Raw genomic sequence first — 12473 nt, 5'->3', positions numbered from 1 at the left:
ACAGTAGCCAAAGCAGCACGAAGGGAAGGCTGATGCCCAGGTCCTGTCAAAGAAACAAAGCAGAATACCATCTGCTGGGACTGTTAGTGTTTTCTAACTACAGCAAATGTGCACAAGCTTAAGGACTTGAAGGTGATTTTAGAGACTTTAGTCTCAAGCAAGACAGCAAGCTCTAAGAGTAGAGAAAGACCCTTAAGCAGCAAGTCCTGGATAGTATTCTGGTCTTCACAAGGAATACCTGAAGATTACAACAATATTACTTGTGTGGAGCAACTGTAAAAGCTATGGTTCTAGCATCTAAGTCTGCTAAATCCAGCCACTCCTACAGTGACATTCTTCAGACTACTTTCTTCCCTGTTCAATGAGGGTAGAACACCTACCTTGCATTCCTCAGAAGCAGCTCTCTGAACTTCAACTTGGAACCCCAAACATTAAAATTGTACCACCCTAGAAGAGTCAGCAAGACCACATCAAAGAAATCTTTCTGCCAAATAAGGTCAGGCTTTTAACATCTTTGGATATGGGGATGGCAGCCTGATACCTTGTCATGATCTCTCATTAGTATCTGTCATGACCACCAAGTCCAATGATGGATAAGTTCAGAGGTACTCATCATCTGGTGAGGGGGGGAGAAGACAATGAAAATGGAGTCTGTCAGGCTTTAGAAGCTCTATTACTGCTGCTAATGGGCAAAGCCAGCCTGAAGTAACTCAGTTATAAAATATGTCACCCAGATGTGAGGACTCCCTGATTGTTCAAGACCTGAATGTGCCACTCTTCAATAACCTCTGATAAAAATCATCATCATGAGGAGGAAGAGAAGTTACCCATTAGGAAATCACTTCATCTGGAGAGGATGAAGAGAAAGTCATGATTGGAAAAGAAAAGATTCTTTGCCATATGCTGCTCTGGCTCTAGGACCTATTCTTGATGCTCAGTATGCAACGGGGTACCAGACCCTGGAGACTGAGCAGCCCAGTGTAGAGATTCCACCTATCTAAATGAAGGTACTAACTACACCTGGTATGGGGAAGATCCAGAAGTTAGGGAAGCCACTAAATATTCCAAAGTGGCCACCAACACATGGCCAGACCCTACTAGTCTAGCCACATTTCCTTGGCAGTACCCACTGATGGGTTGTAGTGGCAGACTGGCAGAAAGGATTTGTAAGGAAACAAGCAGGTTCTGCTTCAGATTTTGAAACAAAGCTTCCCACCTCAGTCTGAGGAAGAAGATTCCCCCTTCCTCTGACCACTGAGCAAGTGGGCCCAGTTTGTGCCAGGGACCAGTGAAGAGAATGTGGTGACAGCAGAAACATCATTACAGGTTTCCCCTTAGATAGTTCCCCTTGGTACTGTCAATGTGCGAAGCAGACTAGTCAAGCACCAAAGGTTGAACTGCCAGTACTGGATGAGAAAGTCATCAGGGGATTCAACTCTTATAGCGATGGACACTGACAGTAGCCAGCAGAGCTGATCTGTTGCTACCTAAACATTTCTGGGATGCTGAATATGTAAACAGGTTTCAGGTATGGGTCTTGATGATGTTCTTTGTCTTAGACACACATAATGAAGACCTTCTTTGGCTGGGGCTTCTTTGTAGGTCTTATACCTCCCCCCCCCAGTACTGGCAAGGGAAATCAGTGATAGGATTCAGCTGAAGCCATCCTGCTCTCTTCAGTTGCTGTACTCAGCATAAAGTCAAACCAGAACAGCTCTGATGGTAGCCCGAGTGCTGCCTTCATCAGAAGGATTTCAGCCTAGCCTCCTTATCCTCCATTAGAGACTTAAACACCCTGCTCATCTAGCACTGTTCTTATGTGTCTCACCCAGGCATTTCAGGCAGCTATTGTGTGGGTCATTCACTGTCCCAGGCCTCAAGCAAGGAAAGCTTGAATCAATCCTGAGGGCATACCACAGAACTGTATGCAGAAGAAACCCAGAAATGCAAAAATCCAGTCCAAAAATATTTTAAAAGCTAAGACTTAGCTATACTAGCCAGACTAATCACTAACCTAACAATATTACATAAGTTGCACACAAAAGCCGAGAGCTGTTCAGTGTTTCAGTGACCACAGCAAGTGGTAAAAAGGAACAGAGGAGTCTAAGGGCAGTTCTGCCGTTTATATCTACATACAGCAGCAGGAGCTCAAAGTACTACTGAAGGAGAGAGTGACTGCTAGGTGTCTGCGTGCCCAGTACAGAAGAGTTAATGGCACAAATGCAAACACTAGAAGTGGCAAACCTGCTCAGTGCCAGATCCCAAATTGCCACTCCAATAAATTGGTGTTCAAAGTTTCAGAACATGCTATAATTTTTATTTGAGAGTTTATACACAGGCATTCTATTATATGACATAGGAGACTGAGTGAGAAAAGTCAACCTACCTCAGGTTCTCATTTCTTTCCAGGCATGTCAATTTTGCAAATCTAATGAGGTAGTCTAGTTCTTTAGAAGGCAAATATATTGCACCATTCAGGCCACCTTTGAAGTCTTTCTGAACATGCTCTTGAGTGAAGTTCTGCAGCACATACTGGACTTGCAGTATTGTACGTAGCTTTTTCTTCTCTGCTTCAAGCTTCATTATAGTCTCCCGTCTCTGAGCCTTCTTCTGTGCTTTCAGGAGCTGTTGGAATACAAGAGTGAGTTGATCCACTAAACTGGGAATGATAAATGACTGGGTACTGGACTGCAAACTGGAGGCTAAACTTAAAAAAGGTAGTTGGGCACCTAAAGATACAGATAAATGCTTACAAGAGTTTACAAAAGCAGCTAACCTGTTCAGGTTCTTTCAATACAGTTTCTCAATCTGTAGGTACAAATCCAATGCTCAGTTTCTAACCCTTCAATTTGATCTAACCCTTCACTTGATAATTTCCTCTTGCCTAGATTAAAACATGCAACAGTCATTTATAATATGCCAATGATGTATCTGATGTTTGTAAGCTATGAAGAGACCGAGTGCTAATTAAAAATTGCATAATATCATGATACAGTTGAAATGCTAAGAAATTACATCATGAATCAATGGCACTTTGCCCTTGCCAGTATTATGTAAAAACCATTTAATTGATTAACCGGTTAAACATGATGCCAGAGCATCCCCTGTCCACAACAGACCTTGTGGGGCTAGAGCAGCCCCCTGACTTCAGCCCCCACTAGTTATCCAAAACTGGTAAGTATTACCCATTAAGTTACATTACATGTTTTAGTATGCAGTTACTGTAATTATAAGCATGTTAGACAGTGAATGCAAAAGTGGTCAAAAATAAGGAAAGGTTTCAGTGTAAATCATACCACTAAAAATACTTGACAATTACAAGCTTCTGGACAGAATACACCAGAAGCTCAATATTCCCTTGATTTTCCAGTATTGACAAGAGACTGAAATACTTAATTTCAACAGTCATTGTGCAAGTAGCATGTAGCTCCCCTATGTATTCCAGGACTAGGCCCCTCCATCACACTGTGGCATGCTTATATCAAGTTACACAGAGAATTCAGTGATTTCCAAAGCATTCCAGAATTTTAAAAATGCACCCAAGTTGTTCCATACAACTACTGAGCAGTAACATTTGAGGACTTTGATTTGCAGCAATGTAATAAAGGAACACCATTTAGTATGGAAGGGCTGAAAGGAGTTTTACCTAGAGCTAACTTCTGGAACAATTAAGCTTTGGCAGAATCCGTATTTGGTAAAAACAAACAAGACAAGAATCCATTGTTTGCGCTTCAATATAAGGGAGTAACTAACTATTTATAGCTTTTAATTCTTCCACGTAAACATCTAATATTACCAGGGGAGAACATACAGTTACATTGAGCAGAAATATGGAGAAGTAAATATTCGTAAAGCAGCACAGGCTCTTAGAGTACAAGTTAAACTTGAGTGAAATATACAGACATACAGAAGTTTAAGCAAATAATGACAAAAAAATTCCAATTTATGATGGCAACACTGCATGAAGCAATTTCTAGGACAAAGATACTCTAGAATAATCTTAACCCTCATCTTACCAGAGTTGCGTTCTCACTAGCCTACAAACCAAATTGTACCTGAAACAAATACAAATTCAAGAGGAACGACTTCTCTAGAAGAATTGCTTAGACCCTAGTGAATGACAAGACCTGTTTTATGGAATCTTTCATACCCAATATAAGACAGGGAAATAACAGTGCAACGATTAAGTGTAGTAACCTTATCTCTCAGCCCTAGATTAGAATTTAAGAGGAGGATGTCTGCCAGAACGCCAATACGCTAACTTCTACTCAAAAGAACGTCAAAATCTCACCTAAAGTGAAGCAATATATCCAGTTCTAGAGTCTAACCATTGTATATGAGCCCCAAATATTGGGTAATTCTGCATTAGTGTTTTTGGCTCTTAATTTGCAGTATTTTCACCACTTTCCCATTTGAACTGAGCAACTGGCATAAGTGGAAATGGAGTTTTGCTTTGTGTACAGCTGAAGTATAATCTAGCTTCACTTGGCCGCACAAAGAATTGCGAGTTCAATCCTGAAACTCAGACTGCTAAAAAGGGTTGGCTTTATACAAACGGATCCTTGTCCACTTGAAACAGAACATCCTGGAGTAATCTAAAATTGACTGCACTTGTTACATATTTCAGCAGTAGTTTTCTGAGATTTGATACTCTTAAATCACTGGCCTTCATGATCTAGCAACAATATTTGCAAATGTCTACAACAATCCTACACCCTGATCACATTTTTACCAGACACAAAAATTTCAGTTTTACAGTTAGGTAACATTGAAGAGATCTTATTAGTCTAACTAGAAAAAGCAAAAGGCTAGAATAATCCTTTTTCTGGAATGTAAAGCTATCTATGTCATATTACCAGCTCTGGCTTTTGGATTACCACTTTAGATCCATGGTCACACAGCTTCTGAACGCGAGTCTGATAATTTTATAGATCTTTAGAGCACAAAGAGCAGGTTTTACTTACATCTTGGCTGAGTCCAGAAAAAGTCTTTTGAAGCTCCTTGGCAAACTCCAAGTTGTGTATCACTTCATCATATTTCTCCACTGCTTCCTACAATACATAGATATCTAGCAGCATATATGTTTAATCTGTAGTTAAATCCTAACCATTCTCATAGTCAACTTAGTATCCATGCTAAATTAAAGTGTTTATTACAGGTTCAAATTTGTTTATAAGACAATATTAAGTCACTTCTCTTGAAAACTTTTCCTATTGTAAAAAGTTAACACCCAAGATTACCATATGGGGGGGGGGGAAAGATTTTTTTTTTTTTTTTTTTACTTGGCTACTTTACAATTAGAATATGGTGAAAGTGTCTATAAACTCTCCAGGGCAGGGACTGACCCTTCATACAGGTTTGTAGGCGGTGTAGTGCAATGCTACCTTATCCTGATTGGGAAGTTGGGGCACTATCCTCAATTTATATTATTCAGCTTTCCCTTTAGTTCACATAAGTCTCAGACCAACAGTGACAAAAATACATAAAGATACAACAGCATTTTATAAACAAACTCATGAGGGTACAGCACCTGAAAATACTTTTAATCTTCAAATTAACTCATGCCCCTTTAAAAAGTGTACAGTATAGTAGTTTCATGTTCATAAAATGCTTTTCGAAAGTTAATCTATTTACAGAAGGTTAGTCTGAAAAAGAATTATCTGTTTCTCTAACATCTTTAACCGAAGTTTCAAGTTCTCATGAAAAACCTAATAATGGAGCTTCTCTGAAATAATCACTGTTAAGGTACACTTTCTGGTAGTTGAACACCCAAGACTGGTTCATGAAACCTGTTTACAGCAAACCCAATAATAGGAATACAATTAAATGTCATGAATGCTTTGGAGGCATTAATTCCTGCAATAATTTCAAATTAAACGTTACAGCATTTTGCTATAATGCACGTTCGAGTGAAAATAACTGATCCTAATCATTTGTAACATACATGAAGTTTTAAAGTTGGATTGAAAGGATGCTGTCGAGTCAATGAAGCCAGAGTGCCTCAACTGGAAGCCTCTATTCTTTATGATCTCAGAATTCAGTTAATTCCTCAAGGGCTACGTCTACACTGGCCCCTTTTCCGAAAGGGGCATGCTAATTTTAAAATTCGTAATAGGGAAATCCGCAGGGGATTTAAATATCCCCCACGGGATTTAAATAAAGATGTCCGCCGCTTTTTTCCGACTTGGGGAAAAGCCGGAAAAAAGCGGCGGACATCTTTATTTAAATCCCGCGGGGGATATTTAAATCCCCCGCGGATTTCCCTATTACGAAGTTTAAAATTAGCATGCCCCTTTCGGAAAAGGGGCCAGTGTAGACGTAGCCAAGGAGTGTATGTAGAAAGTAAAAGATTAAGTATTGGTTAGATCTGGATCAGATACTTACCAATATAAGCTTTTAGAATCAGAAAGAGCTAGTAAATAGTTATCAATTGTACTTCCATAAAATTAAGCAGTCCTTTTCTTTTAGGCATCACTTTAATTAGGTTCAACAATTTAAGAACAGAGCACAGATGACACACAATCCATATTTCTACTCTGTTTTAACAAATGTCACTATACACTACCAACTGTTTAATTACAATAACTTCACTTTAGGCAAGAAGCTTGAGACCATGCCCTAGCTGGCAAATTCCAATATATCACTGTTACGCTCATATTTAACCACCAGTTTCCAGTGAGAAATAAGATTTAAATGGATCTTTAATCATTTAATATTTTTGAAAAGATGTTGCTATTTAACACTATTGTGCTTGTGTTTGGACAGAAAGTTCTCCAAAGTTACTAATACTGATGCCCCTACTTTGTTTCCACTCATGAAGTAGAGACACTGAACTCAAGTTTGAGAGAGTTTCTTCTGGAACTAGCATCCACCATGACTGTCTCAAACAATCTTAGAACAAGCTGTAGAAACTGCACTGTAAATTTAGCCTCATATCCTTACCTAATAGGTTAGAGGCACAAGCAGACACTTAGCTATAAGCAAGAGGGAAACAAGTTAAATATGATTAACATTTCAGTTTCTTGTATTTAGTACTTGCATTACCATAGCACCCTGGAGCCCTAGTCATGTAGAAGCATACAAGGCACCAGACTGAATGGTTTACAGAACTTCAGATAATTTGTAGTCAATACACGATTCCCCACCTATACTGAAAACAATTATACTAGAGTCAATAGAAAAATGTTTCAGTGGTTTGAGCATTGGCCTGCTAAACCCAGGGTTGTGAGTTCAATCCTTGGAGGCCATTTAGGGATTTGGGGCAACAATTCATCAGGGATAGTACTTGGTCCTGCTGTGAAGGCAGGGGACTGGACTCGATGACCTTTCAAGGTCCCTTCCAGTTCTAGGAGATAGGCAATCTCCATTATAAAATGTACTAGGAATTAGTATTTGATGTTTCTTGAAAACTAGGAAAAAACTTTAAACACGGTAAATACAGTAAAACTCCGATGGTCCGGCACTATCAGGAACCCGGAAGTGCTCCGGGCAGCCGGACCATTGGAGCTGCTCTGCCCCCAGCTTCAGCCACTGCTAAAACTGACCAGCGGCTGAATGGGGGAAGCCGGGGGCAGAGCAGCTGGAGTGCTGCCAGGTAGGTACCGTAGCACTGCCCCTTGGGGCTGCGGAACCCAACCCGGCAGCACCCCAGCTGCTCTGCCCCAGGTGTCCCCAAGTCAGACTCTGCCTTAGGCTTCCTGGAGTCAGCCGCTGATCAGTTTCAGCAGCTGCTGACTTGGGGACACCTGGGGAAGAGCAGCTGGGGGGCTGCCGGGTTGGTCTCGCCGCACCAAGGGTCGGTACTAACTGACGAACCAGGCAGCACTCCCGCTGCTCTGCTGCAGGCGTCCCCGATTCAGCCGCTGCTGAAACTGACCAGCAGCGGCTGAATCAGGGACGCCTGGGGCAGAGCCGGACTAGCGAAAGGGGGGGCTGGGGCCAGACCCCTCATAGCCCCCCTTCCAATAGTCCGGCATATCTGATAATCCGGCACCCCTGAGTCCTAAAGGTGCCGGATTATCGGAAGTTTACTGTAGTCTAGTAGCACCTTAAAGACTAACAAAACACGTAGAAGGTATCATAAGCTTTCATGGGCACAACTTACTTCCAACACTCCTGTCACCTGAAATGGGCTGTGCCCACAAAAGCTCATGATACGATCTACATGTTTTGTTAACCTTTAAGATGCTACTAGACTATTTGTTGTTTAGTTTTTTCCGTTACAGACTAAATGAGCTACCCCTCTAAAGCTGGGGAAATATGCAGATTACATTTAATCTAGTTTTAAAAAGCTAAAGAATTAGAATGGCAGCACTGATCAACCCAAGGAGCAGGTAAGGCACAGGCAATTACACTCCAAACTTTTGATCAACAAAGCATTACAGATCATCACCTGGAGGGCTCAGTCTTTCCAAGCTACTTAAACTGAGCTTTTGTTTCAGAAATGACAGATTTTGGCCAATGAACAACAGAAGAGATTAATTTAAAATCAACAATCCTGGAAGCAATCACATACACACTTGTTCAGATAATGGGAAACACAACAGAGACTTCAATTAACCTGATTGGATACACTAGCTAGGGTATGTCTACACTCACAGCTTCTTGCTTGAGTAATATGCAAATGAGGCTATGCGTGGAATATTGCTGAGCCTCATTTGCATACCTAATGAGCCACCATTTTTGCAGAAGAGGCTCTTGCGCAAGGAGCATCTACACTGCCCCTTCTTGCGCAAGAAAAACCCTCTTGCGCAATGCCGTTCTTCCTCTCAAGTAATAGGTGTAACAGCATTGCACAAGAGGGTTTTTCTTGCACAAGGGGCAGTGTAGACGCTCCTTCTTGCGCAAGAGCCTCTTCTGAAAAAAATGGTGGCTCATTAGGTATGCAAATGAGGCTCCGTGATATTCCATGCTTAGCCTCATTTGCATATTACTCACGCAAGAAGCCACAAGTGTAGACATAGCCTAGGTGATGCATAGCTGGTTGCAAAAAGCTTCTCCCGTACAGAGGTGCAGTAGACAGGCTGAAAGGGGACCTGTCACCATACACAATATTATATTTCAGAAAGTTCCATCCAAAGACTTCAAATGTGAACTGCTTTTAATCAGCTTTGCTGCAGGGGAAAACATTTTCTTTGAAATTAGCATAGTGTTGGAAGCCAGCTTTTTTACAGTCAATATTAAAAATTACACTATGATTAAAGCTTGTTACACAAAGTGCTCTGTCACATTTGATACAGGTTTTCCCAGTATTTTAGTCATCTTAATCTTCTGGGGTTTAGTGGTCTACTGATGACCTATTGTGAGACTGAGTTTATAAATTCATTAAATTATTTGAAGTGTTAAGAAAAAAAGACACTTCTAACATTAGGTTAATATAGCTTTTAAAAAGGTTGACATTTTCACATCTCAGACTGAAAAAATGGAAGTCACTGGTCTTAGTTTCACTTGTCTACTCATTTTCAGATTCAGTGTTGCAACGTGCATGTTGCAAATAGGAGATTTACATATTTAGTAGTATTGCCATAATACTTGTGTCTCCCTTCCTTCATTCTACTGCCTATGTACACTATCTAGACAACTTTTAAAAGCTTCCTAGACTACTTGCAATATGTTTGTCTACTGAATCTTAAAGTAGAAAGATTAGAAGCTGTTACATAAGAACGGCCATACTGGGTCAGACGAAAGGTCCTTCTAGCCCACTATCCTGTCTGCCGACAGTGGCCAGCACCAGGTGCCCCAGAGAGGGTGAACCGAAGACAATGATCAAGCAATTTGTCTCCTGCCATCTCTCTCCAGCCTCTGACAAACAGAGGCCAAGGACACCATTTTATCCCCTGGCTAATAGCCTTTTATGGACCTAACCTCCATGAAATTATCTAGCTTCTCTTTCAACTCTATTATAGTCCTAGCCTTCACAGCCTCCTCTGGCAAAGAGTTCCACAGGTTGACTACACACTGTGTGAAGAAGAACTTTCTTTTATTAGTTTTAAACCTGCTACCCATTAATTTCATTTGGTGTCCTCTAGTTCTTCTATTTAGGGAAATAATAACTTTTCTTTATCTGCCCTCTCCACACCACTCATGATTTTATAAACCTCTATCATATCCCCCCTCAGTCTCCTCTTTTCTAAACTGAAAAGTCCCAGTCGCTTTAACCTCTCCTCATATGGGACCTGTTCCAAACCCCTAATCATTTTAGTTGCCCTTTTCTGAACCCTCTCCAAGGCCAAAATATCTTTTTTGAGGTGAGGAGACCACATTTGTACACAGTATTCAAGATGTGGGCGTACCATAGTTTTATACAGGGGCAGTAAGATATTCTGGGTCTTATTTTCTATCTCTTCCCTAATAATTCCTAGCATCCTATTTGCCTTTTTGACCGCCGCTGCACACTGCGTGGAAGTTTTCAGAGAACTGTCCATGATAACTCCAAGATCCCTTTCCTGATTTGTCGTAGCCAAATTAGCCCCCATCATACTGCACGTATATAGTTGGGGTTATTTTTCCTGATGTGCATTACTTTACACTTATCCACATTAAATTTCATTTGCCATTGTGTTGCCCAATCACTCAGTTTGGTGAGATCTTTTTGGAGTCCCTCACAGTCTGCTTCCATCTTGACTATCCTAAACAGTTTTGTATCATCTGCAAACTTTACTACCTCACTGCTTACCCCTTTCTCCAGGTCATTTATGAATAAGTTGAAAAGGATTGGTCCCAGGACTGACCCTTGGGGGACACCACTAGTTACCCCTCTCCAATCTGAAAATTTACCATTTATTCCTACCCTTTGTTTCCTGTCTTTTAACCAGTTCTCAATCCAAGAAAGGACCTTCCCTCTTATTCCATGGCCACTTTTCCTCAATGTTAGCTCAAATAATCTCAGTGAAAACTGAGGGTGCTCAGCAACTCTGATCTATTGATAACAGCAGGCTCTAGATTCAATTCCAAGTGTAACTGGAACAATTTGATAGGCATAAAACTACTTTTCACTTAAAATTTCATCTATTCCATTTCTAGTATGTTTAGAATAAAAGTGTCAGAAAGTCAAGATTAAATGCATTTAGTAATATTAGTTGCAGAACAGTCTTTCTTCATTCTAGCAGGCTTTATATCATACATTAATGCAAATTATATTACTTACAAGATTGATTACATTTTATCCTTCTTCCCTTCCTGTCATTCATCACTTTTCAATTTTAAGCAATTCAGGACAGGGACTGACTTTTTCCAACAATATATAGTAAGTATTACCGAAATACAAACATTTACCTGAAGTTGCTGCACTGAGACATAACTAGGGCTAAATCTGATCAGGTATCTGATAAATAGCTCAAGAAGCAGAAGTTTAATAAGCACTGCCATGAAGAATGACTGAGGACAGAGCAGTGAAAGTCATGAGAAAGGCACCAGGCACTAAATAGTATTTGCCTTTTAAAAGATGCAGCATAGTATTTCTAATAAATAAATTAAAGTACATCATCCTTAATGTGCAGTGTTCCTATTACATTTCTTTAGATAGGACATTCTACATAGCAATCTGCTACACATATTTTGATCAGAAAAAATGCCAACAGCATTTTACATGGGACATTAAAAAATAGTTAGGGTTGTGATTCTTGCCTTTTACCGATTATGCCCAGTTTCCCTTTGCGCAGTATCTATGTTCTCCATTAGACTAGTAATTTGCTGGCTTCCTTTATTAAGGTGTTTGTATGCTTGTTGTGCCACAATATTTAATGAATATCCTCTATTGGCAGTTAGGAGTCCAGATGGAGCCTTCACTGAAGGAACTGATTACAGTGGGTAACCATGCATAACTCTGCTCCCAATTGTTAGGCCAATATCCATCCACCTTTAGATAATTCTGCTGCCAAGACTATCTGAGCTGCCTCAGGAATATTTTCATGCATCAGAGGACTGATCTACACTAAAGTTATACTCCTGGGGGAAATCTGCAGAATTTGTAACTTTCTGCTGCAGATTGTCAAAACCATGTAAGATAGTCCCACTGATTTTAACCATTTTGATCATCTTCTTAAGCTACCGTGAAATGGATGGAGAATGAGTGGGCAGCATTGGAAGAAATCCACAAGTGCAGATAACTAACATTAATGTAATTACATCTGATCTTTTGTTTCTACTTAGTTCAAAAATATGCAGCCACGTGGCCATAGTCTCACATGACAGACAGCTGACTAGTGAGAGCTGAGGAATCAAGCACACAATTTATATTGGCAACTGACCATCTCCAGAAAGGAGTAGCAGTACAGTTAATGGAACACATTTTGATGGGAAAATTCCATAATGTCCTTTACAGTACTTTGTCAATGTAAAGGTGCCTCAAAACTTTTAGACCTGTTTTATAATCTTGTGGGAATTTAGAAAAAACAGTGGGAACAATTCACTGAGTAGCTGCTATATCCTGCTCTGCCTGAGGGAACAGTGCCTACCCCATGCCTTCCTCCTCA

General features: G+C 40.4%; 1 protein-coding gene across 10 annotated transcripts in view; it reads right to left on the bottom strand.

The window, feature by feature from the left end:
* The window catches only part of CAPRIN2 (caprin family member 2), an 80660-nt gene that overhangs the window by 63307 nt on the left and 4880 nt on the right, over positions 1-12473 (bottom strand). For all 10 annotated transcript variants that reach the window (XM_075940655.2, XM_075940633.2, XM_075940652.2 and 7 more), the window contains exons 4-5: positions 4965-5051; positions 2387-2625 (exon numbers count right to left, since the gene is read on the bottom strand). In XM_075940655.2, the coding sequence (XP_075796770.2) occupies positions 2387-2625; positions 4965-5051 (326 nt within the window). The remainder of the gene's footprint in view (positions 1-2386; positions 2626-4964; positions 5052-12473) is intronic.

Source organism: Pelodiscus sinensis, chromosome 1 (genome assembly GCF_052426305.1).
Source record: "Pelodiscus sinensis isolate ZL-2025 chromosome 1, ASM5242630v1, whole genome shotgun sequence".
NCBI classification, from domain to species: Eukaryota; Metazoa; Chordata; order Testudines; family Trionychidae; genus Pelodiscus; species Pelodiscus sinensis.
The sequence above is the reverse complement of the archived record's forward strand: the minus strand, read 5'-3'. Positions and strand labels throughout refer to the sequence as shown.